We start from the raw sequence: 26,965 nt of genomic DNA, 5'->3' as shown, positions 1-26,965 counted from the left end.
CTAAATACAAGGATGTTTTAGAGTTGCTCCTCAACAGGTCACTAAAATAAATGACCAAACTTTGTAATAAAGGAATGTCAGGTCATGAGACCTTGTCATGATTTTATTTTATATCTTCAAACATATATACAATGCACAATACATGCTTATACACATTTGCATTGGAAAACTAGTAACATTACTTTGCAAAGAATGTGAGTCAAATGAAATGACCACATGATTGACACATTAAACATTGAAAGGGAAAGTGTCACCAGTTTCACACCAATATTCTTCTTAAGAGAAGCATGTTAATACATGCAAATGTTACAGGGGTAAATAAACACTGAACAGAAAAGAAACAGAAATTAACTGACGTCACTGGTTTCATAGATTTCCTGTTTACCAGAGAGAAAACAAGCAAACAGTAATGGCAAACTCCAAGGCCATAACCCAGCAATCCTAATTGGCCGCCTCACCTCGTCTCCTTTACTCTAGGACGTAACATTTTCACCTGTCAACTAATCAGTGACAATCGCGAACTAGGAAAGGCGGAGTTAAGCTTACTGAATTCTCTGCCCATTGGAGTCATGAGTAAAATGATGCGTCCATCCCAAAAAAGCAGGGGCTGCTATGCTGACTTCTATAGAACCCTGGGATGGGGCTATACACCCATATTGAGTGGGTGACTAGAGCAGTACATCAGGTAGCCCATGATGCCCCTGTGTGGTTTATGCCCCCTGCCCCCCTCTATGCCCTTGGGGTCACTGCATGCCAAACCACTGCTCCTGGTCTGCCCACTGGGCTGCCTCACTGTCACTGCCTTCCAGGTCTCCATCCTCCCCGCTGCCCTCCATGTCATCCCCATCCAACTCCACAGTGGCATCAGCAGGGCTCTCCTCCTTCTCCATCTTCTGCATTCCTTCCAGAGACTTCTGGTCATTTGGGTCCAGGCTGAGAGACCAACAGTGTCAGAGAAACATGGGCATTCTCAAGATCAAAAGTGCAATGTTTACATATTTGAAAGAAGAAAATAAAATAGGCCTAAGGGCAACACTGCTTTAACGTTTCATGAGGTGTGTAAAACACTGGACTTGTGTGTAACATTACCTAAGTGCTATGCTGTATTGGTCCATTGCCTCTTGATAATCATTGACCGCCACAAGGAAATCCCCCAGCATTCTGTGCAGCACACAGTCACTCTGATTGGCTAAGGCATTCCGGAGAAGAGCAATCCCTTCTTCATATTTCTGTTCTCGACCTGAAATAGGATGACAAACAATATCCAAAATCTTTTCCCTTACACTTATGAAGATGCAAAGGTTGTAAATCTCTACAGCACAACAGCTGATAAGGATAGGTAGCAAGCTACATACTTAGCAGCTCTGCCTTTTTGACCACAGCCTTGGTGTAGTCAGGCCTCTGAGCTAGCGCCTTGTCCAGCAGGGTTTTGGCCTTCTCCTGGGTCACAGGGTCCTCCAGGCAGACTGTGGCCAGGATTGTTAGAGTCTGGGCATTCGCTCCCAGGGTTTTATAGATGTTATTGGCCATCCCCATCGCCTCTCGGATCCCATTGGATGCCAGGTAACAGTCAATCAGACCTGAGGACAGAAGTCTCATTACTACCTCAATACTAGTAGCAACAAATAATATATGCCATTTAGCAGACGCTTTTATCCAAAGTGACTTAGAGTAATGCGTGCAAAAATGTTGAGTATGGATGGCCCCAGGAATAGAACCCACAACCTTGGCGGTGCAAGCGCCATGCTCTACCCTCTGAGCCATACAAGACTACAAACCAATTTGCAAGCAAACTTGCATTGGATGTTTGATGTGGGGGGCTGTTCCCAAGTGTATCCCAGAAGAAAAGGGAAAGGGGACATTAAGGTGAAGCAGTCCTCTAAAGACACAAAAGACAATAATACAAGAAACAACACTTCTATTGCCTCTCCCTCTACGATACGCACTCCCGGTTTGGTTTGGAGCGAGTAGTTGCATTCCGCTTTGCTCCACAGGTAGTATTACAGGTAGTATTACATTTAATTTCATTACAGTACAACAGTTTGATTTGTTTGATCTTAGCTGGCTACATAGCCGTCTTTGTATCCAAGATAATTGTGTAGTCTAGAGTAATTGTCGAGGTTACCTAGCCAGTTAGAGGTTACCTAGCCAGCTACACTTTCAAACAAAGTCAACAACGCAGCCACTGCTAGCTAGCCTATTTCACCAGCCAGCAGTACTATATCATTTTAGTCAATAAGATTTTTTGCAACGTAAGCTTAACTTTCTGAACATTCGAGACGTGTAGTCCACTTGTCATTCCAATCTCCTTTGCATTAGCGTAGCCTCTTCTGTAGCCTGTCAACTATGTGTCTGTCTATCCCTGTTCTCTCCTCTCTGCACAGACCATACAAACGCTTCACACCGCGTGGCCGCTGCTACTCTAACCTGGTGGTCCCAGCGCGCACGACCCACGTGGAGTTCCAGGTCTCAGGCAGCCTCTGGAACTGCCGATCTGCGGCCAACAAGGCAGAGTTCATCTCAGCCTATGCTTCCCTCCAGTCCCTCGACTTCTTGGCACTGACGGAAACATGGATTACCACTGATAACACTGCTACTCCTACTGCTCTCTCCTCGTCTGCCCACGTGTTCTCGCACACCCCGAGAGCTTCTGGTCAGCGGGGTGGTGGCACTGGGATCCTCATCTCTCCCAAGTGGACATTCTCTCTTTCTCCCCTGACCCATCTGTCTATCGCCTCCTTTGAATTCCATGCTGTCACAGTTACCAGCCCTTTCAAGCTTAACATCCTTATCATTTATCGCCCTCCAGGTTCCCTTGGAGAGTTCATCAATGAGCTTGACGCCCTGATAAGTTCCTTTCCTGAGGATGGCTCACCTCTCACAGTTCTGGGTGACTTTAACCTCCCCACGTATACCTTTGACTCATTCCTCTCTGCCTCCTTCTTTCCACTCCTCTCCTCTTTTGACCTCACCCTCTCACCTTCCCCCCCTACTCACAAGGCAGGCAATACGCTTGACCTCATCTTTACTAGATGCTGTTCTTCCACTAATCTCATTGCAACTCCCCTCCAAGTCTCTGACCACTACCTTGTATCCTTTTCCCTCTCGCTCTCATCCAACACTTCCCACACTGCCCCTACTCGGATGGTATCGCGCCGTCCCAACCTTCGCTCTCTCTCCCCCGCTACTCTCTCCTCTTCCATCCTATCATCTCTTCCCTCTGCTCAAACCTTCTCCAACCTATCTCCTGATTCTGCCTCCTCAACCCTCCTCTCCTCCCTTTCTGCATCCTTTGACTCTCTATGTCCCCTATCCTCCAGGCCGGCTCGGTCCTCCCCTCCTGCTCCGTGGCTCGACGACTCATTGCGAGCTCACAGAACAGGGCTCCGGGCAGCCGAGCGGAAATGGAGGAAAACTCGCCTCCCTGCGGACCTGGCATCCTTTCACTCCCTCCTCTCTACATTCTCCTCTTCTGTCTCTGCTGCTAAAGCCAATTTCTACCACTCTAAATTCCAAGCATCTGCCTCTAACCCTAGGAAGCTCTTTGCCACCTTCTCCTCCCTCCTGAATCCTCCTCCCCCTCCTCCCCCCTCCTCCCTCTCTGCTGATGACTTCGTCAACCATTTTGAAAAGAAGGTCGACGACATCCGATCCTCGTTTGCTAAGTCAAACGACACCGCTGGTTCTGCTCACACTGCCCTACCCTGTGCTTTGACCTCTTTCTCCCCTCTCTCTCCAGATGAAATCTCGCGTCTTGTGACGGCCGGCCGCCCAACAACCTGCCCGCTTGACCCTATCCCCTCCTCTCTTCTCCAGACCATTTCCGGAGACCTTCTCCCTTACCTCACCTCGCTCATCAACTCATCCTTGACCGCTGGCTACGTCCCTTCCGTCTTCAAGAGAGCGAGAGTTGCACCCCTTCTGAAAAAACCTACACTCGATCCCTCCGATGTCAACAACTACAGACCAGTATCCCTTCTTTCTTTTCTCTCCAAAACTCTTGAACGTGCCGTCCTTGGCCAGCTCTCCTGCTATCTCTCTCAGAATGACCTTCTTGATCCAAATCAGTCAGGTTTCAAGACTAGTCATTCAACTGAGACTGCTCTTCTCTGTGTCACGGAGGCGCTCCGCACTGCTAAAGCTAACTCTCTCTCCTCTGCTCTCATCCTTCTAGACCTATCGGCTGCCTTTGATACTGTGAACCATCAGATCCTCCTCTCCACCCTCTCCGAGCTGGGCATCTCCGGCGCGGCCCACGCTTGGATTGCGTCCTACCTGACAGGTCGCTCCTACCAGGTGGCGTGGCGAGAATCTGTCTCCGCACTACGTGCTCTCACCACTGGTGTCCCCCAGGGCTCTGTTCTAGGCCCTCTCCTATTCTCGCTATACACCAAGTCACTTGGCTCTGTCATATCCTCACATGGTCTCTCCTATCATTGCTATGCAGACGACACACAATTAATCTTCTCCTTTCCCCCCTCTGATAACCAGGTGGTGAATCGCATCTCTGCATGTCTGGCAGACATATCAGTGTGGATGACGGATCACCACCTCAAGCTGAACCTCGGCAAGACGGAGCTGCTCTTCCTCCCGGGGAAGGACTGCCCGTTCCATGATCTCGCCATCACGGTTGACAACTCCATTGTGTCCTCCTCCCAGAGTGCTAAGAACCTTGGCGTGATCCTGGACAACACCCTGTCGTTCTCAACTAACATCAAGGCGGTGACCCGTTCCTGTAGGTTCATGCTCTACAACATTCGCAGAGTACGACCCTGCCTCACGCAGGAAGCGGCGCAGGTCCTAATCCAGGCACTTGTCATCTCCCGTCTGGATTACTGCAACTCGCTGTTGGCTGGGCTCCCTGCCTGTGCCATTAAACCCCTACAACTCATCCAGAACGCCGCAGCCCGTCTGGTGTTCAACTTTCCCAAGTTCTCTCACGTCACCCCGCTCCTCCGCTCTCTCCACTGGCTTCCAGTTGAAGCTCGCATCCGCTACAAGACCATGGTGCTTGCCTACGGAGCTGTGAGGGGAACGGCACCTCCGTACCTTCAGGCTCTGATCAGGCCCTACACCCAAACAAGGGCACTGCGTTCATCCACCTCTGGCCTGCTCGCCTCCCTACCTCTGAGGAAGTACAGTTCCCGCTCAGCCCAGTCAAAACTGTTCGCTGCTCTGGCACCCCAATGGTGGAACAAACTCCCTCACGACGCCAGGTCAGCGGAGTCAATCACCACCTTCCGGAGACACCTGAAACCCCACCTCTTTAAGGAATACCTAGGATAGGATAAAGTAATCCTTCTAACCCCCCCCCCCCCCCCCTTAAAAGAGTTAGATGCACTATTGTAAAGTGGTTGTTCCACTGGATATCATAAGGTGAATGCACCAATTTGTAAGTCGCTCTGGATAAGAGCGTCTGCTAAATGACTTAAATGTAATGTAAATGTAAATGTAAAACAGATTTTCATTAGAATGATTATCATAACAAATAGGTCCCCTTGCCTTCGTAGCAGTCCAGACGGCATGGCGCCAGGCGCATGGCCTCTCTAAAGTGGATGATGGCCTCCTGAACTCGGCCCATGTTCCTCAGTGCTGCCCCCTTCAGGAGGAGGGCCTGCACACTGTTGCTGTTCAGCTGGATGGCCTTGGCACCCAGGTAGAGGGCCCGGGAGTAGCGCTTACTGTAGAAGCTGTGACATCTGAGCCACCAAAAACAGATAGGTAGGAACATGTATTTAGTGTACATAGACTGAAAAACAGGTTGATTAAACTGTTATAACAAAATACAAGCACTTTATTATAGATTAATAAAAATAAAAACTGCACTCAATTTAGTATTTCAACGACTTGGATCTTATCATACGTTTATTTCTGGTCACTGAAGATCACTTACCCAGATATGACCCAGGGCTCTGCATGCTGATCTGAGATGTTAAAAAGTCTTCCTCCAAGGACCTCAACATCCTCCAGGTGCCCCTCACGTGCCATAAGGTAGCCATATACATCCATGCCTGACAGCAAATATTGACAACATAACTGAATTAGTCCAAATATTTAATTAATTAATGTCTTAGATAAGCATCGCTAGCCTGGCTTAGTGAGTCCTAAAAAACAAATGTATGTGATGGGCTTTTCTGATACCAGTTGTCTAGTACCTTTGATCAGATAAGGGTCCAGCATCTGGGCCTGCTCAAACTTCAGGATGGAGTTCTTTGTGTCGCCTGCCCTGAAGTAGACATCTGCCAGGCTCACCAGCAGGTCCACATTGTCCCGCAATAAAGACTTTTTCTCCAGAGAGCTGAGAAGGAGAATCAGGGAACAGAGAAACACCCAGAATGAGAGCCCGAGCTTAACAATACCAGAGATGATGATTCATGAAATGAACAACGCTCCCATGGCGGTGAGGCACTGGTCTGCTCACCAGATGGTGTTGATTGCTCTGTGGTTGTCCCCTGCATGTATGAAGGCATAGGCTTTGATCCATGCAGAGAGCCAGTCCAGGTTGGGAATACTCTGGATCACATCCATAGTCATGGATGCCACCTCAGCTCCCTTCACTGACAGAGACAGGAGACCTACAACAGAAAAGGAGTTATAAGAACCCTTCAAAACGTAGAGCACAATAACACGGGGTGTTGGAATGTCTGTGTGGTGCACTACAGAAACATCCCAGTCACTAGTCCATACCAATGATGGCATCCAGTGCCAGAGGACACTGTCTCAGGACCTCTTTGTAGCTTGTGACAGCAGAGCGTTCCTGCCCAGCCTTCCTGTACAGATTTGCCAGCATCATGTTGATCTGAAAAGGATAAACAAATATGCAATTCCTCGCAAGAATCTCGGCTACATTACTTTATTGAAATAGTCATAAATGGCACCGCAAGCTTAGCTGACCCCACCGCAAGCTTACCCTTTCAGGAAGGGACCTCGAACTTGGCTGCCTACCTTTGGGGTTCTCTGTCTAGATGGAATCCCATCAAGCACTGCAATGGCATCCTTATCCAGCTTCAGGATGGTGTAGCACTCTGCAATCTTATACTTGACCTCAATCTCAGAGGGCAAACTCTGGGAAAAAGACAAATGTCATTGGTCAATTCAGAAGGCAATGTGATTCCTTCCAGCACATTGTGCACAATTATGTACAGTGTATTCGGGAAGAATTAAGACCCCCTACACTTATTCCACATTTTGTTACGTTACAGCCTAATTTAAAATTGATTCAATTAATTGTTTTCCTCATCAATCGACACACAATACCCCATAATGACAAAGCGAAAACAGGTTTAGACATTTCTGCAAATGTATATTTAAAAAAAGATAATTAACAGAAATACCTTATTTACATAAGTATTCAGACCCTTTGCTATGAGACTTGAAATTGAGTTCAGGTGTATCCAGTTTCCATTGATCATCCTTGAGATGTTTCTTCAACTTCATTGGAGTCCACTTGTGCTAAAGTCAATTGATTGTACATGATTGGAAAGGCACACACCTGTCTATATAAGGTCCCACGGTTGACAGTGCGTGTCAGAGCAAAAACCAAGCCATGAGGTCGAAGGAATTGTCCGTAGAGCTCGAGACAGGATTGTGTCGAGGCACAGATCTGGGGAAGCTTAACAAAACATTTATGCAGCAGTGAAGGTCCCCAAGAACACAGTGGCCTCCATTATTCTTAAATGGAAGAAGTTTAGAACCATAAAGACTCTTCCTAGAACTGGCCAAACTGAGCAATCAGGGGAGAAGGGCCTTGGTCAGGGAGGTAACAAAGAACCTGATGGTCACTCTGACAGAGCTCCTCTGTGATAATGGGAAAACCTTCCAGAAGGACAACCATCTCTGCAGTACTCCACCAATCAGCCCTTTATGGTAGAGTGGCCAGACTGAAGTCACTCCTCAGTAAAAGGCACATGACAGCCCCCTTGGAGTTGGCAAAACGCACCTAAAGGTCTCTCAGATCATGAGAAACAAGATTCTCTGGTCTGATGAACCCAATATTTAACTATTTGGCCTCAATGCTAAGCGTCACGTTTGGAGGAAACCAGGCACCGCTCATCACCTGGCAAATACCATCCCTATGGTGAAGCATGGGGTTGGCAGCATCATGCTGTGGTGATGTTTTTCAGCAGCAGGTACTGGGAAACTTGTCAGGATCGAGGGAAAGATGAACGGAGCAAGTGCAGAGAGATCCTTGATGAAAACCTGCTCCAGAGCGCTCAGTACCTCGGACTGGAGCGAAGGGTCACCTTTCATAAGGACAACGAACCTAAGCCAGCGCCCGACTTGAACCCGATCGAACATCTCTGGAGAGACCTGAAAGGTTGAGAGGATCTGCAGAGAAGAATTGGAGAAACTCCCTAAAGACAGGTGTGCCAAGCTTGTAGCGTCATACCCAAGAAGACTAGAGGCTGTAATCGCTGCCAAAGGTGCTTCAACAAAGTACTGAGTAAATGGTCTGAATACTTATGTAAATGTAATTTCAGTTTTTTATTTAATACATTTGCAAACATTTTTAAAAACCTGTTTTTGCTTTATCATTATTGGGTATTGTGTGTAGTTGAGGGGGGGGAAACAATTTCATAAATTTTAGAATAAGGCTAACATAATAAAATGTGGGAAAAGTGAATGGGTCTGAATACTTTCCGAATGCACTGTATACTGTCTGTAGAGCAGGTCAGTCAAATGTGCGTTATTTTATATTAATGACATGAATGCTTGTTGCTAATATGTGTTGTAATTGACAGAGTTGGGAGCCTTGCACACCTGTGACTGTATGGAGGATGCAGTTCCCCCAGTAGATGGGCGAACTTTGGACGTTTTGCTGAGTACTTTCTTCTGCTGCAGTGCCATGTTGTACTTGCAGGCAGCATTACGGTACTCCTTGTCATGGAAGATGGCATCTGCATGGTAAACCAGCAACTGGTACTTCTGGGATGGTGAGAACAGCTCTCTGCAAGAAAAGATGTGGCACGCGCATCAATGGCACAGTATTAGACTGACAACTTAAGTGGTCAAGATCAATAGCAATCAACATACAACACATTCACAACGTCAGAATTAATCCATCTTATTAAATTTACACCCATCTTAAGCGATCTAGTTAACGTTAGCTAGCTTGCTACAAGTGCTTGCTTGTCAACTTCAACTTGTCTCGTGACGATCAGCATGCATTCATTAGGACACATGTTTTTATCAATTGTACAGAATGATATGCTTCAAAGCTGATCGAACGGAATTAATAGCTAGCTAGTTAGATAAAATGTGGATGTTCAGTAATAACGTTAGCTAGTTAGCCAACAAGCTAATACTTACGGATTGTTATTGCTCATTGTCAGCAGTAAGCTACTCATTATCCGAACGTTTGAGTGTAGTCCCGCAGCGGCCATATCCCGTACATGATCTATGACGTTCATTTCGAAACCCGGATCCGGGAGCACCCCCCACCCCCCACACACTGATTAGCATAGATAGCATAGCTTCAGAAGTAGATAGTAGCATCTAAATATCATTAAATCACAAGTCCAAGACACCAGATGAAAGATACAGATCTTGTGAATAAAGCCACCATTTCAGATTTTTAAAATGTTTTACAGGGAAGACAAAATATGTAAATCTATTAGCTAAACACGTTAGCAAAATACACCACTATTCTAACTCCATCAGTTTCTTACTCCTTCAGGTGCTATCACCAATTCGGCTCAACTAAGATATTGATAGCCAATAACCTATAAAAAAAACCATCAGATGACAGTCTGATAACATATTCATGGTATAGGATAGTTTTTGTTAGAAAAAAGTGCATATTTCAGGTAGAAATCACAGTTTACAATTGCACCGACCATCACAAATCCACTAGAATTACTAGATAGAGCAACGTGTATGACCAATTTACTCATCATAAAACATTTCATAAGAATAGACAAAGCATAGCAATGGAAAGACCCAGATCTTGTGATTCCAGACAATATTTCAGATTTTCTAAGCGTTTTACAGCGAAAACACAATAAATCGATAAGTTAGCATACTACATGTGAAAACGTTACCAGAGCATCGATTCCAGCCAAAGAGCGCTATAACGTAATCACCGCCAAAAGATATTAATTTTTTCACTAACCTTCTCAGAATTCTTCCGATGACACTCCTGTAACATCATTTTACAACATACATATACAGTTTGTTCGAAAAGGTGCATATTTAGCCATACAAAACCGTGGTTACACAATGAAAATACTAGGAAATCAAGCCTCAATATGTCTGACGTCATCTATCAGAGTGATCTAGTTTAATTAAAAGCTAATCATATACTTGACTAAAAAATACAGGGTTGACAGGAATCGAAAGACAAATTAGTTCTTAATGCAACCGCTGATTTACATTTTTAAAATTATCCTTACTTTTCAATACAGGGTTGGCCAAGTGAAGCTATACAAAACAAAATGGCGAAAAATGCGTTTAAAATATTTCGACAGAAACACGGTTTATCATATTAAATATTGCTTACTTTGAGCTGATCTTCCATCATATTCTTGGGCAATGTATCCTTTCTATGTTATAAACGTCTTTTGGTCGATAGATGTCCTCTGTCCTTCGAAATGTCCACTAACAACGACCGAGACCGCGAAACGTTCCCAAAGCTAGAAAGTGCACGACAAATAAATTCCTCAGAATCGCACTAAACGGATATAAATTGCTATAAAACGTTTCAAATTAACTACATTATGATGTTTTTAACAACTATAACGACTGAAAACATGACCGGAGAAATATAGCTGGTTAGAAAACGATTTGGAACGAGACAGGTCCGATGGCCTTCACGCTTGAGGCGCACGTTGAGAAAGAGGGGTCTCTGTACATTTTTGTCATTTATAATGGCTGTGAACGTCCCATCGAGTTCATTGAAAACGTGATGACGTACAGACACCCAGAGGAAGACGTAGGTAGTGTCGGTTTCTTCATAGCATTCACTGTGGCCTTATAAACAGACCCCAGATCAGAGGTAAAAATTTCTGAAATCTGAACCCTGTCATGAAAAGTGCTGTAAAAATTGTTCTGTACCACTCAGAGACAAAATTTCAACTCCTATAGAAACTATAGACTGTTTTCTATCCAATAATAACAATAATATGCATATTGTACGATCAAGAATTGAGTACGAGGCAGTTTAATTTGGAAATGTAAAAAAAAAAATAATGCTAACAGCTCCCCCTATTGACAAAAGGTTTAAGCGATCTAGTTAACGTTAGCTAGCTTGCTACAAGTGCTTGCTTGTCAACTTCAACTTGTCTCGTGACGATCAGCATGCATTCATTAGGACACATGTTTTTATCAATTGTACAGAATGATATGCTTCAAAGCTGATCGAACGGAATTAATAGCTAGCTAGTTAGATAAAATGTGGATGTTCAGTAATAACGTTAGCTAGTTAGCCAACAAGCTAATACTTACGGATTGTTATTGCTCATTGTCAGCAGTAAGCTACTCATTATCCGAACGTTTGAGTGTAGTCCCGCAGCGGCCATATCCCGTACATGATCTATGACGTTCATTTCGATGTATTTTGATGGGTATCTTTGAGATTTAAAAAAATCTAAAGTTATACGATTGCAGTTAGTCAGTTAACTTACTAGCTTTCATCACAAACTGCGATGTATTAAATATGGCGCCGGAAGTTGGCAAGTTGAAGGACCCATGAATTATGTTTTGCTTTTATAAAAACAACATCCTATCCTTGATACATGTGGCATACATATTATATCTATTTTTTCTTCTCCTTGGTGTAAATGATTTAAATTGTAAAATAATTCGTTTTAAATAATTTTTAATACCCACTCAACGTTTTCATGATCAGGAGAAAAGTCTAGCCAGCTATAGTTTCTGCCCAAGCGCTGTTGGAACACATCTTACCACTATCCTGTCATAACACGGAGGTAGCCTATCTAGTTGCCAATTTAATTTTATTATTTCTCTCAGTGTTTGGCAACACATTATTTTTTTGGTTTAAGCTCACATACAATGACTGAACAATCAGCATTACTTCTTCGAAAGCAATTGGCAGGTAAGACAAACGTTTAAAGACAGAAAGAGACACCCAAGCTACGTAGCTATCTAGCCTAGCTAACCAGCCGCCGGGTTCAACGAGGGCAGCCACGGTTGTTTGTTTACATTAGTGCAATGATCTTGGCTGTAAACACAGTTTAGTTATATGTATTCCACTAAATTATCATATTAAGATGACGGAATTCAACTGCACAACTAACCCCATCTATGCATTGACGTAGTCTAAACTTGCAAGTTAGCCAGTTTAACATATTGACTGTCAATGAGAACGTCACCAGCGTTACGTTAGTTGGCTAGCTAGGAAGTCAATATTTTGTTACTGATTCGAGCTATAGAGGAAATAACTATCTAATTTAGCCCTAACCTAATCTTACACCAACCTCTGTCTGCAGTGAAACACAACCCTAGTGGGCTATTAACATGATCTGGCTTGCTATTAGCTAACTGACAAGCTAGCCAAGGAACAAAGGAATAATCGTCCCCAGGCCCATCTGACAATGGTGGGAACATCACATCATTGTTAGCCTGTTCACTCGTTCTGGCAATGGCATACATTCACTGTAGCTAACTCCATTAGCTGTTGACAGCTAGCATATACGGGTAAATCTATTTGAATTCAATCACTTTTTGACAACACCCCTTTTGATTTGAACGAAACCTACCATACATATTTGCTCATTGTATAAGTGCTCAGAAAGGTACTATTTGGACCTGAATGCCAAAACGTTCAAGAGGTTAAGGTAACCAAAGTTGACCCATTTTGCGTACCCCCCCATAATCACTGCAAAGTATAAAAGGTTGAGATTGCTTTCATTTAAAAGCTTACAAACAAAGTTGTCAAACAGTTTTATATTTACCGATTTTTTGGTATAAAAAAAAATTATATATTTTTTTAACCTTAAAGTCAATTATCCAAACGCGTAAACTTCGATTTTTTTCCAAATGTTCATATGTTGTAGTTTAGACCCTATTTGACATAATATCTGTTTTTTTCTGTTGTGACCACCATCGGTTGAGACACAACATGCTCTTTAATACATGGTGAATGTCAGGTTTTGGCTGATAAATGTACTAAAATTGGAATAAAAATTAAATGTCGACTTTCAAATTGTACCACCAAGATCATTGGAGCTCCACACATCAGCGAATGTTGACTTGAATGGGAACGGTTGTTTTAAATTATACTGTCAATCTTCCATAGGAAACCTTTTGAAATCATAGAAATATAGATAATAGAAATGACAATGTAAGTTGACATTCGACAGTGGGTGGAGAGGCGGTCATCTTTGGGGTAGTAATTAAAGTAAAACATTTTATTAAAGTTCAATGGTGTACCAGCTAAATTGCAGTGGTCTGAAGGAATAGGTCCATTTTATGAATGCTATTGGTGAAATGACACCCACCCTGTATTCAAGAGCATTTTGTTTCTCAACTGATAGTGGGCACAACACAAACACCTTAGATGATCTGAAATGGGGTCTAAGCTACAACATGCGAATATAAAAATAATCAGAGTTTAGGTGTTTTAAGATCATTGACATTAAAGGTTTAAAAATTATAATTTTTTGTTTTTTAGTTTGACAGCACTGTTTGTAAGCTTTTTAAATTATATAAAACTCAACCATTTATCTTTTCCAGTGATGAAAACATGGATGTCTTATGGTATGGTTGGGTATGCAAAATGGATCAACTTTGAGCACCTTTATCTTTTGAATGTTTTTGCGTTCAGGTACAAAAAGTCATTTTGACCACTTCTTCCATAGGCAAACATCTATGGAAAGTTTTGTTTAAATCAAAAGGGATGCTGTCAAAAAGTAATTTAATTAAAATGGCTTTAACAAGCGCAGTGGTCTAAGGCACTGCAGTGCTAGCTGTGCCACCAGAGATTCTGGGTTTGAGTCCAGGCTCTGTCGCAGCCGGCCGCGACCGGGAGGCCCATGGTGCGGCGCACAATTGGCCCAGCGTCGTCCGGGTTAGGTGAGGGTTTGGCCGGCAGGGATATCCTTGTCTCATCACGCACTAGCGACTCCTGTGGCGGGCCGGGCGCAGTGCACGCTGACCAGGTCGCCAGGTGTACAGTGTTTCCTCCGACACATTGATGCGGCTGGCTTCCGGGTTGGACGCATGGCTCTCGACCTTCGCCTCTCCCAAGTCCGTACGGGAGTTGCAGCGATGAGACAAGACTGTAACTACTACCAATTGGATACCACGAAATTGGGGTGGGGTGGGGGGGCTTTAACAATACAGGTTTTAATTCTGCTATAGAGAGCATTCAGAAAGTATTCATAACCCTTGACTTTTTCCACATTTTGTTGTTACAGCCTGAATTCAAAATGGATTCAATTGTTTTTTCCTTTCACCCATCTACACACAATACCCCCATTATGACAAAATGAAAACATGTTTTTAGACATTTCTGCAAATGTATTAAAAATTAAATATATAAATATCTAATTTACGTAAGTATTCACACCCCTGAGTCAATACATGTTAGAATAACCTTTGGCAGCAATTACAGCTGAGAATCTCTCTGGGTAAGTCTCTAAGAGCTTTGCACACTTGGATTGTACAACATTTGCACATTATTCTTTTAAAACTACTTCAAATTCTTTCAAATTGGTTGTTGATCATTGCTAGGCAGCCATTGTCAAGTCTTGCCATAGATTTTCAAGCCGGTTTAAGTCAAAACTGTAACCAGGCCACTCAGGAACATTCAATGTCGTTTTGGTAAGCAACTCCAGTGTATATTTGGCCTGTGTTTTAGGTTATTATCCTGCTGAATGGCGAATTTGTCTCCCAGTGTCTGTTAAAAAGCTGACAACCAGGTTTTCCTCTAGGATTTTGCCTGTGCTTAGCTCTACTTAAAAATAATAATAATTAAATTGTAAAAGAAAAACTCCCTATTCCTTGCTGATGACAGGCATACCCATAACATGATGCAGCCACCACCATGCTTGAAAATATGAAGAGGGTACTCAGTGATGTGTTGTGTTGGATTTGCCCCAAACACAACTCTTTGTATTCAAGACATAAAGTTCATTTCTATGCCTATTTTTTATTTTTTTTTTGCAGTTTTACTTTAGTGTCTTATAGAAAACAGGATGCATGTTTTGGAATATTTTTATTCTGTACAGGCTTCCTCCTTTTCACTCATTAAAGTTAGAATTGTGGAGTAACTACAATGTTGTTGATCCATCCTCAGTTTTCTCCCGTCACAGCTATTAAACTCTGTTTTAAAGTCAACATTGGCCTGAAATCCCTGAGTGGGTTTCTTCCTCTCTGGCAAATTAGTTAGGAAGGATACCTGTATCTTTGTAGTGACTGGGTGTATTTATACACCATCCAAGTGTAATTAATAACTTCACCATGCTCAAAGGGATATTCAATGTCTGCTTCTTTTTTTTTTACCCATCTACAGATAGATGCCTTCTTTGCAAGGCATTGGAAAACCTCCCTTGTCTTTAGTTGTTTGAAATTCACTGCTCGACTGAGGGACCTTACAATTATCTGTATGTGTGGGGTACAAAGATGAGGTAGACATTCAAAAATCATGTTAAACACTAGTATTGCACACAGTGAGTCCATACAACTTACGTTACTTGTTGAGCAAATTTTTACTCCTGAACTTATTTAGGCTTGCCATAACAAATAGGTTGAATACTGATTGACTCAAGACATTTCAGATTTTCATTTTTTATTAATTTGAAAAAATGTCTGCACATAATTCTGCTTTGACATTATGGGTTTTGTGTGTAGGCCAATGACACAGAATCTCAGTTTAATACATTTTAAATTCTGTCTGTAACACAACAAAATGTGGAAAAAGTTTGAGGTTTGAATACTTTCTGAAGGCAAAGTATTAACTAACTCCATCTTCTTCTGTATCTTAGTAAATAGCTATATGTTTATCTTGGCAGTTGGCTGAAAGAATGTTCATGTGTCTGACAATGGAAGTTCAATTTTGTGCACCGGGGGGGTACATGTTGGCTGACAATAGGTACTCTCTTTCTCTACCTCTGTCTACACAACTTTTCACTGTTCCTTTTGTCTCTTTTTGTTCGTTGTTGCATTTTGTTACCTTGTGTCTTTCTATTTCAGAGCTCAACAAGAACCCAGTGGAGGGCTTTTCAGCTGGCCTAATAGATGATGAGGATATATACAAATGGGAGGTGGTCATCATAGGGCCACAAGACACCCTCTTGTAAGTTAGGACATTTATTCGAGAATGTGTCTGAACATAGGTTGATATTCTCTAAAGAAGAGGAGTACATACTTTGAATGTACTCTGTTGGGTAAATGGGGATGATGACTGCTTTGACCTTGACGGAGCTGCTCTTCTTCCCGGGGAAAGCGTTCCCGCTTCACGACCTTTCCATCACGGTTGAGTACTCCACATTGTCCCCCTCCCAGAGGGCAAAGATCCTTCCCGTGACCCTGAACAACACCCTGTCATTCTCTGAACTCGCTCCTGCAAGTTCATGCTCTACAACAGCTGTGGAGTACGACCCTTCCTCACACAGAAAGCGGCAACGGTCCTATTCCAGGCTCTTGTCATCTCCTGTCTAGACTAATGCAGCTACAGTATCTCTTGGCTGGGCTTCCTGCTTGTGCCATGAAACCCCTGCAACTTATCCAGAACGCTGCAGCCTACCTGGTGCTCAACTTTCCCATGTCACCGTGCTCCTCCGCACACTCTGGCTTCCAGTCGAAGCTTGCATCCACTCCAGGACCATGGTGCTTACCTACCGAGCAGCAAGAGGAACTGCTCCTTTCTACCTCCAGGCTATGCTCAAACCCTACACCCCAACCCGAGCACTCTGCCACCTCTGGTCTCTTGGTGTCCCACCCCTACGGAGGGTCAGCTCCTGCTCAACCCAGTCAAAGCTCTTCTCTGTCCTGGCACCCCAATGTTGGAACCAGCTTCCCTCTGAGGCTAGGACCGCAGAGTCCCTGCCCACCTTCCGAAAACGTCTGAAACCCTACCTCTTAAATGAATCCCACAGCCCCCTTTCCATGACACAGACTGACCAGGTGAATCCAGGTTAAAGCTATGATTCCTTATTGATGTCACCTGTTAAAATCACTTCAATCAGTGTAGATAAAGGGGAGGAGACAGGTTAAAGAAGGATTTTTAATCCTTGGGACAATTGAGACATGGATTGTGTATGTGTGCCATTCAGAGGATGAATGTGCAAGACAAAAGATGACAGTGCCTTTGAACGGGGCATGGTAGTAGATGCTAGGGACTTGAGTGTCAAGAACTGCAACGCAGCTGGGGATTTTCACGCTCAACAGTTTCCCGTGTGTATCAAGAATAGTCCACCACCCAAAGGACATCCAGCCAACTTGACACAACTGTGGGAAGCATTGGACCAGCATCCCTGTAGAACGCTTTTGACACCTTGTAGTCCATGCCCCGATGAATTGAGACTGTTCTCAGGGAAAAAGGGGGTGCAACTCAATATTAGGAAGGTGTTCCTAATGTTTTGTACAGTGTGTGTATATAGTCCTACTAGCACTGACTTTGCTGATAACTACTTTACTGACTGTGATATGTGGTTGTCTCACCCAGCTATCTTGAGATGAATGCGCTAATTGTAAGTCGCTGTGGATAAGAGCATCTGCTAAATGACCTCAATGTGAAATGCGTTGCTTTCTCTGTTCTCTCCCTTACAGTGAAGGAGGGTTTTTCAAGGCATACCTGACCTTTCCCTATGATTATCCACTACGGCCTCCCAAGATGAAGTTCATCACTGAAATCTGGCATCCTAATGGTAAACACACTGGTCACACATTATGAGCCCTACTAAACCTAGAGCTGTAACCTTTTAAAATCATTGGAGTAGGATTTGTGTCCCCTACCATGTTTGCTGTTTACTAGTGTATATAATGACTTCATCTCTCTTAGTGGCAAAGAATGGTGATGTATGTATCTCAATACTGCATGAGCCAGGAGAGGACAAGTTTGGCTATGAGAAACCAGAGGAACGTTGGCTTCCAATCCACACTGTAGAGACTATTATGATTAGTGTCATCTCCATGCTGGCCGACCCTAACAGTGATTCGCCTGCTAATGTGGATGCCGCGGTGAGTTGTAATAATACATTTATTTAACACTGTGTTACAATACCCAAGTACGTCCAGAACCTGTGTCAAAGTGACAATGACAACTGTGCTATTGAGTTTGTGCCTGTCCCACAGAAAGAGTGGAGGGAGGATCCTAATGGTGAATTCAAGAGGAAGGTGGCTCGCTGTGTACGGAAAAGCCAGGAGATGGCATTTGACTAGAACCCAGACTCAGTGGCAAAGTTCCAGGGTGAGTAAGCAACATTCACCTACCTACTCATTCTTGTTGTTATTTAAAGGAATGCAATCATTATTTTGTAGTGTTCAGTTTTGACTCTTCTGTTTCATACTTGACTGTGGTAGAAAACATTGAATGTTTTTCCCCTCTTCCATCTAGCTAAAGGAAATTGCTTCAGAAGGAAAATAGTCAGTTCAGACTAGGCTTTTGCACCCCTTCTTTTGCCAATCAAGGGATTTGGTCGGCCAGCCACTTTTTTTTTTTCAAACGAAGAATGAACGTGAGAAACCTACCAGCAAATATTTCCCTCCATTTCCTACCTGGAATTGTATATTTCGTTTTATTTATTTGGAAAAATATGATGTAAGATATGTCACTACTGTAAATTAACTAGCTTTTTTTTAATCTGCTGCTGAACAGTTTCTACTTTATACCAGGTTTCTTATGCAATTTGTTTATTGTGCTTGAAGAATTTAAAACAAATGAAAGCCAGTTCTTCTCATTATTAGGTTCTCACCAAGTGTCCCATCTTCAGTCACCTCTACAGAATGCGGGCCTGCCTGCAAAACCTTGTCAAGCATGTTTTCGTCATTCAACACCTGTCATTTGATCACTGCTGCCTAATGTTAGTTCTACTCCCTCTTGGCGGTTGTCCTCTCCCTGGAGGGTTTGATCAGTGTGCTTGTTGACTGGGTCCTCTACCCAGATAATCACAATGTATGTTACCAATCATGTCACTCTGCTTTAATGAAACTTTTTCCAAAACAACCAAAAAGTTCTATGTGGTTAAGAATGAAGCTGTGATTATTCAGTGGATATACCGGTTTTCTGGCATCTGAATTTACCTCAACTTAAAATGATATTTTTTTTAGGTTTTATAGTTGTTTGATTTGTTCTAAGTCTAGTGTTACATGGGAGCTGTAAATGTGATTGACATGACTTGTCCCTCCGAGGTTGTTTCTGGGTGATGGGTGGCACGTTTGGCTTCTTGGTGCATGTGTACCGTTATTTTTTTATCAGATCTTGTAGAATTCACATCTACCCCTAGATTTATATTCTGACTTGTGAATTCAGATTATGAGTACAAAAGTCTCAAACTAAGGCCATCTAATGTTCTGTTATTGGCACAGCCTATGGTGGACAACGTGTTTTACTTTCTTTAAGGAATGACAGAAGTCTCATGATATTAACCACCATCTATTTACTCTTGGTGAAACCAGGTGGTAAATTACTGGGAGGCATGCGATTACACCATTAGTTAGAAATGTGTAGCATATGCATAAGGTATCTAGGTTTGTTTTGTATGTTACATGGGATTTTGCTGTTGGATTGTTGACATGTGAAAAGGAATGGAAAAATTGAAAGTAATCTGGTATCAAGTGTTATTCTGAAAGAGAAAAAAAATGGACAGCTTTCTGATGCATGTTGATCTAATATTATGCATAACAATCAATGTTTGAATTGTGGTGGGGTGCTTTGCCACAGGCTTAATAATCCAACTTTGCTTTGATCGTGTTCATTAGAGCCACCCTAAAGCCGACACCAAATCATCAACAACAATGTCAGTCATGACCGATACTTTAAGACTATCATATGACAAACCACTAATGACACATGCAGTCATGTTTGCAGGTTGATTTGCCAACAAATTAGCTATGCTGGGATTGCATACAAATGCAGGTATTATTCATATATTTCGATGTGACATATGGTTTACAATTGATGGTATTGTGTAGGCTTTGACACAACTTCTTTGTACTCTTTAGATTTCACCTCAGACCGGTGTTCACTGTATTTGCATAAGAGACTTTGTGCATTTAAAACATCATGAAGCAATACACTCTGATCATTTCAATCATGTTTTTCCCGGGTAATCCTGTTCTCACCCTATCCCCCTTGTTTGTTGTGTTTACCACTTTATGTTTATGCCATGTGTATTTGACATGAGCTCAATAAAATGTGTTAACTGTCATACTTTTTGTATTTCTGTTTTATTTATCTAGTGTTGGTCTAATCGGATGGGAAGAGAAGTAAATTTACCCATTTCTTAAGGTGCATTCGGAAAGTATTCAGACCCCTTGACTTTTTCCACATTTGGTACGTTATAGCCTTATTCTAAAATGTATTAAATCTTTTTTTCCCCTCAATCTACACAATCTGCCCATAATGACAAAGCGAAAACAGGTTTTTAGAAATCTTTGCAAATTTATACAAAATAAACAAATACCTTATTTACATAAGTATTCAGACCCTTTGCTATGAGACTCAATGTAGATCAGGTGCATCCTGTTTCCATTGGTCGTCTTTGAGATATTTCTACAACTTGATTTGCGTCCACTGTGATAAATTGATTGGACATGATTTGGAAAGCCAAACACACCTGTCTATATAATGTCCCACACGTGATAGTTTACGTCAGAGCAAAAACCAACCCATGAGGTCGAAGGAATTGTCCGTAGAGCTCCGAGACAGGATTGTGTCGTGGCACAGATCTGGGGAAGGGTACCAAAACATTTCTGCAGCATTGAAAGTCCCCAAGAACCGTGGCCCCCATCATTCTTAAATGGAAGAAGTTTGTAACCACCAAGACTTCCTAGAGCTGGCCGCCCGGCCAAACTGAGCAATCAGGGGAGAAGGGCCTTGGTCAGGGAGGTGACCAAGAACCCGATGGTCACTCTGACAGAGCTCTGGAGTTCCTCTGTGGAGATGTGAAAACCTTTCAGAAGAACAACCAGCTCTGCAGCACTCTAACAATCAGGCCTTTTATGGTCGAGTGGCCAGATGGAAGCCACTCTTCAGTAAAATGCACATGACAGCCAATGGTGTAAAGTACTTAAGTAAAATTTCATTTTTGGGGTATTTGTACTTTACTATTTATATTTTTCTCAACTTTTACTTCACTGCATTCCTAAAGAAAATATTGTACTTTTTACTCCATACATTTTCCCTGAAAATTGTGAAATTCGTGCACTTATCAAGAGAACATGTGGTCATCCCTACAGCCTATGTTCTGGTGGACTCACTAAACACAAATGCATCTTTTGTAAGTAATGTCTGAGTGTTGGAGTGTTCCCCTGGCTAACTGTACATTTTAAAAACAAGAAAATGGTGCCGTCTGCTTTGCTTAATATAAGGAATTTGAAATTATTTATACTTTTACTTTTGATACTTAAGTATATTTTAGCAATTAAATGTACTTTTGATACATAAGTATATTTCAAACCAAATACCTTTAGACTTTACTCAAGTAGTATTTTACTAGGTGACTTTCTCTTTTACTTGAGTCATTTTCTACTAAGGTATCTATACTTTTACTCAAGTATGACAATTGGGTACTTTTTCCACCACTGATGTCAGCCGCTTGAAGATTGCCAAAAGGCACCTAAAGGACTCTCGGACCATAAGAAACAAGATTCTCTGGTCTGATGAAATCAAGATTGAACATTTTGGCCTGAATGCCAAGCGTCACATCTGGAGGAAACCTGGCACTTATGTAAATGTGATATTTCAGTGTTCTTTTTTTTTTTATTGCAAAAAAATCTGTGGTATTGTGTGTAGATTGATGAGGGAAAACAAACTATTGTCAATTTTATAATAAGGCTGTAATGTAACAAAATGTGGAAAAAGTCAAGGGGTCTAAATACTTTATCAATGCAGTGCATTCTGAAAATATTCAGACCCCTTGACTTTTTCTACATTTTGTTACATTACAGCCTTATTATGAAATTGATAAAATCGTTTTTTCCCCTCATCAATCTACACACAATAAACCATAATGAAAAAGCAAAAACTGTTTTTTAGAATTTGAAAATGTATTACAAATAAAAAATGGAAATATCACATTTACATAAGTATTCAGACCCTTTACTCAGTACTTTCTAAAGTCCCTTTGGCAGCGATTACAGCCTCTACTCTTCTTGGGTGTGACCGCTACAAGCTTGGCACACCTGTATTTGGGGAGTATCTCCCAGATCCTCTCACGCTTTGTCATGTTGGATGGGGAGCGTCGCTGCACAGCTATTTTCAGGTCTTTTCAGAGATGTTTGATCGGGTTCAAGTCCGGGCTCTGGCTGGGCCATTCAAGGACATTCAGAAATTTTTACCGAAGCCACTCCTGCTTGGTCTTGGCTGTGTGCTTATGGTTGTTGTCCTGTTGGAAGGTGAACCTTCACCCCAGTCTGAGGTACTGAGCTCTCTGGAGCAGGTTTTCATCAAGGATCTCTCTGTACTTTGCTTCATTCATCTTTCCCTCGATCCTGACTAGCCTCCCAGTCCCTGCCTCTGAAAAACATCTCCACAGCATGATGCTGCCACCACCATGCTTCAGGATGGACATGATTGTGCCAGGTTTCCTCCAGACCAGCTGTTATGTGCCTTTTACTGTGGAGTGGCTTCCGTCTGGCCACTCTACCATAAAGGCCTGATTGATAAAGGCCTCTACCATAAAGGCCTGGTGGAGTGCTGCAGAGATGGTTGTCCTTCTGGATGGTTCTCCCATCTCCACAGAGGAACTCTGAAGCTCTGTCAGAGTGACTATCGGGTTCTTCGTCACCTCCCTGACCAAGGCCCTTCCCCCGATTGCTCAGTTTGGCCCGGACGGCCAACTCTAGGAAAAGTCTTGGTGATTCCAAACTTCTTCCATTTAAGAATGATGGAGGCCACTGTGTTCTTGGGGACCTTCAATGCTGCAGAATTGTTTTTGTACCCTTCCCCAGATCTGTGCCTCGACACAATCTTGTCTTGGAGCTCTACGGACATCTCCTTCGACCTCATGGCTTGTTTTTTTTCTCCAACGTGCACTTTCAACTGTGGGACCTTATATAGACAGGTGTGTGCCTTTCCAAATAATGCCCAATCAATTGAATTTACCACAGGTGGACTCCAATCAAGTTGAAGAAACATCTCCCTCTGCAACTGGATCCTGGACTTCCTGACGAGCCGCCCCTAGGTGGTAAGGGTAGGGAACAAAACGTCTGCCACGCTGATCCTCAACACTGGGGCCACTCAGGGGTGTGTACTTAGTCCCCTCCTGTACTCCCTGTTCACCCACGACTGCATGGCCAAACACGACTCCAACACCATCATTAAGTTTGCTGATGACACAACAGTGGTAGGCCTGATCACCGACAATGATGAGACAGCCTATAGGGAGGTCAGAGAAATGGCAGTGTGGTGCTAGGACAACAACCTCTCCTTCAATGCGAGCAAGACAAAGGAACTGATCGTGGACTAACAGTCTCCCATTAACATCAACGGGGCTGTAGTGGAGCGGGTTGAGAGTTTCAAGTTCCTTGGTGTCCACATTACCAACGATCTATCATGGTCCAAACACACCAAGACAGTCGTGAAGAGGGCACGACAAAACTTTTTCCCCCTCAGGAGACTGAAAAGATTTGGCATGGGTCCCCAGATCCTTAAAAAGTTCTACAGCTGCACCATCGAGAGCATCCTGACCAGTTGCATCACCGCCTGGTATGGCAACTGCTCGGCATCTGACCATAAGGCGCTACAGAGGGTAGTGCGTACAGCCCAGTACATCACTAGGGCCAAGCTTCCTGCAATCCAGGACCTATATAATAGGCGGTGCCCATAAAATTGTCAGAGACGCCAGTCACCCAAGTCATAGACGGGTTTCTCTGCTACCGCACGGCAAGCGGTACCGGAGCGCCAAGTCTAGGACCAAAAGGCTCCTTAACAGCTTCTACCCCCAAGCTATAAGACTGCTGAACAATTAATCAAATGGCCACCAGACTATTACATTAACCCCCCCCAACCCCCATTTGTTTTGTACACTGCTGCTACTCACTGTTTATTATCTATGCATAGTCACTTCACCTCTACCTACATGTACAAATTACCTCTAACCTGTACCCCCACGGTACCCTTATATATAGCCTCGTTATTGTTATGTTATTGTGTCACTTTTTATAATTTTTTACTTTAATTTATTTGGTAAATATTTTCTTAACTCTTCTTGAACTGCACTGTTGGTTAAGGGCTTGTAAGTAAGCATTTGACGGTAAGGTCTACTCTTGTTGTATTCGGCGCATGTGACAAATAAAGTTTGATTTGATTTGATGGATGATAAATGGAAACAGGATGCACCTGAGCTCAATTTCAAGTCTCATAGCAAAGGGTCTGAATACTTATGTGAATAAGGTATTTCTGTTTTTTATTTTTAATACATTTGAAAAACATTTCTAAAAACTTGTTTTCGCTGTGTCATTTAAACCATTAGTAAGGCTGTAACTTAACAAAATGTGTAAAAAGTCACGGGGTCTGAATAGTTTCCGAATGCTCTGTATAACCTCTTGTCAGTAGTCTGCTCTGGATCCGCCCCATGGACTGACATCCTCTCCTGTTCACACGACCATGGCAATGTAAGATTGATACTTGTAACCACCAATATTAAAATCGACCTCATCGATTTGTTACAAAGTAACAAAATCATGAGAAAACAGGTTACATTTGTCGAGGAAATAAGAAAAGGAGATCGCCTGATAAAACGCGGTGGTAGTCGCGTTTTAGCAACAAGGTAGGCTTGCAAAATGAACTAATTGTATGCTTCTGTAATGAATGTTAATGAAATGAGTGCGTTATATTTATAGACACATCTGTTTTTAATGAGGACTTGTTTTTCGAGATTTGCTCTTATTGCTTAAAATGCAAACATTTCAGATCAAGTTTCTATTATTTCATGTTTGTAGATCTGCGGAGTCAAATAACATGTACCATCATAGATATATAGGTATGTACTGTATGTATAGCCTACTGGTTGTTAACTTGTGCATTGTATGTTTGCATGTTTACGTTGTTAGTTTGAAACTATAGGCTATTTTGTGAGTCGGAAATGCAAGGTAAAACGCTGCTCTGTTGATAGAGAACTGAAATGCAATAGCCTGCGTGTGGCATGCAATAGACACCACAGAAGCCAGTCGGGTATAGGAGTCCATATCTTTCCAAATGGTATTTTGGAAAATGTATTTTTGGGGGGTTATCCAAATGTTAGTGTAATGTTAATTTGGTGAATCAATCTATTTAACATTACTGGTGTTGAACTAATATGCATTAACATTTTACTCAATCAAAAAGTGTGTGATTAATGCAGATAGAGGCCTCATTAATACACCTATCTGTATGACAGACTCTGAGCATGTGTATAAGGAACAAAACACCAGGGTGGAGATGCACAGGACAGCACATTTCAAGGTTCCTGACCACCAGCAGGTGAAAACCATACACGTCCCCAAGTCCATGATGACTGCACCATTTCTACAGGTAACATGTCAGCAAGTTATTTGCCATATACCAGAATTAATATATTGCTGAATGTAAATGTAGTGTTCTACAAAATATTGTTACCATGTTCCAGCATCCAACCCTCACAACTGGACAGAAACGATATCTCTACAGTATTGCAAATGTTTACAGCACCGAGCACATGAGACGACTGATGAAGCAACACTATCTCAATGTGCTGCACCGGTGTATAAAATCAGGTGGGTTGTAATTGTATTTACTTTAGAATTGAATATAGGCCAATTATTGCCCATCTTAGATTAAATGTTTTCCCTCAAGGTCATAGCTCTTTGGATGGAACCAAACATACTACTGGAGGCCCACTGCTTAAAGATCGGCTCACGTTCAAGATGGACAATGAGAGAGATTCTGGATCTAGGATCAAGCCATATGGACAGAGGAATGGCACCACAGTGCACTCTAAAGTTATCCTCCCAAAGATTACCAACAGTCCCAGTGCAGAGTGAGAAGACTGTATTTGAAATAATTATAATGAAGTCAGTCATACATTATATTATTCTGACAATGTATTGAAGTATAGTATAATTTTTATCATTTCAAAACACATTCTCCTTGTTGGTAACACATTTATTTGAGTCTCTCATTAAACTGCTTATAAGAATTTTTAAATAGTTTATAAACCATTATTACATACTGTACATTTATTGTCTGTTGATTATTTATATATGATTACAGGTCATTTTAATAATAAATGGTTTAAAACTTAAAGGTAGAGTCAGCAATATGAAGTGGATGCACAAATTAAACAGCATAGTGTGCCAATTTCTGCAACAAGGGCGTTGGATCGCGAGTCTAAACTTCACTGTTTTGGTCCCGTGGCTACCACCTTGTAAGAGCATGAAGGGAACCTTTGCACATGCGCAGATACTGTGTGTGACTGTGTGAGCGCAGTCTTTCATTTTGCTCGTCACAATATCTGCAGGTGCTGCTCATGCAATGTCATTTTGCTGACTCTACCTCTTAATTTGCAGTTGATAATGTGCTGAGTATTTGAAAAAAGTAAAATATAATCCCACCAAAAAGCAGGGGCAAAACAATATACAGAAACATCTGAAGAGAAATAAGTGACAGCTAGGAAGGTTTCTGCAATAGGCCTGTGAGATTATTATGTAACAATGTGTTTGTAGTACAGTGTGACTGCTTGACAATAAATTATATTGGCAAAAAAATATTCTCTTGAATGGTCATTTGTTGTACCAGCTATCTAGTTTTGTATGCATTCAGGATTTTAGAATTTTAACTTAATATACATTACATGACCCCTTATAGTCATACTAATCATAATGG

General features: G+C 42.3%; 3 protein-coding genes across 7 annotated transcripts; 2 read left to right on the top strand and 1 right to left on the bottom strand.

Moving 5' to 3' along the window:
* Positions 1-67: 67 nt before the first annotated feature.
* On the bottom strand, positions 68-9,458 carry LOC139545923 (anaphase-promoting complex subunit 7). The gene is made up of 11 exons (XM_071354165.1): positions 9,310-9,458; positions 8,761-8,947; positions 6,946-7,065; positions 6,688-6,799; positions 6,422-6,575; positions 6,156-6,298; positions 5,894-6,011; positions 5,503-5,699; positions 1,356-1,580; positions 1,090-1,240; positions 68-933 (listed from the first exon to the last, which is right to left on the bottom strand). The coding sequence occupies exons 1-11, from the start codon at positions 9,408-9,410 to the stop codon at positions 744-746; spliced, it is 1,698 nt and encodes a 565-aa protein (XP_071210266.1). The 5' UTR covers positions 9,411-9,458; the 3' UTR covers positions 68-743.
* Positions 9,459-11,734: 2,276 nt separating this feature from the next.
* On the top strand, positions 11,735-19,192 carry ube2g1b (ubiquitin-conjugating enzyme E2G 1b (UBC7 homolog, yeast)). 5 transcript variants are annotated; one of them, XR_011669154.1, is made up of 7 exons: positions 11,735-12,052; positions 16,153-16,255; positions 17,731-17,828; positions 17,963-18,141; positions 18,260-18,370; positions 18,518-18,638; positions 18,868-19,006. XR_011669154.1 is itself a non-coding variant. In XM_071354166.1 (6 exons), the coding sequence occupies exons 1-6, from the start codon at positions 12,010-12,012 to the stop codon at positions 19,045-19,047; spliced, it is 714 nt and encodes a 237-aa protein (XP_071210267.1). In that variant the 5' UTR covers positions 11,735-12,009; the 3' UTR covers positions 19,048-19,192. The 5 variants fall into 5 exon arrangements, 4 of the variants coding, with proteins under 4 accessions (XP_071210267.1, XP_071210268.1, XP_071210269.1 ...); XM_071354166.1 differs by lacking the exon at positions 18,518-18,638 and having other exon boundaries at positions 18,868-19,192; XM_071354167.1 differs by having other exon boundaries at positions 18,518-19,156.
* Positions 19,193-24,693: 5,501 nt separating this feature from the next.
* On the top strand, positions 24,694-26,316 carry LOC139545554 (protein FAM216A). The gene is made up of 5 exons (XM_071353473.1): positions 24,694-24,893; positions 25,066-25,106; positions 25,503-25,636; positions 25,731-25,857; positions 25,937-26,316. Exons 1-5 carry the CDS (start codon positions 24,808-24,810, stop codon positions 26,122-26,124), a joined length of 576 nt encoding a protein of 191 aa, XP_071209574.1. The 5' UTR covers positions 24,694-24,807; the 3' UTR covers positions 26,125-26,316.
* The last annotated feature ends 649 nt before the right edge of the window (positions 26,317-26,965 follow it).

Source organism: Salvelinus alpinus, chromosome 19 (genome assembly GCF_045679555.1).
Source record: "Salvelinus alpinus chromosome 19, SLU_Salpinus.1, whole genome shotgun sequence".
NCBI classification, from domain to species: domain Eukaryota; kingdom Metazoa; phylum Chordata; class Actinopteri; order Salmoniformes; family Salmonidae; genus Salvelinus; species Salvelinus alpinus.
Note: the sequence above shows the minus strand (reverse complement) of the source record. Positions and strands in the feature narration are given on the sequence as shown.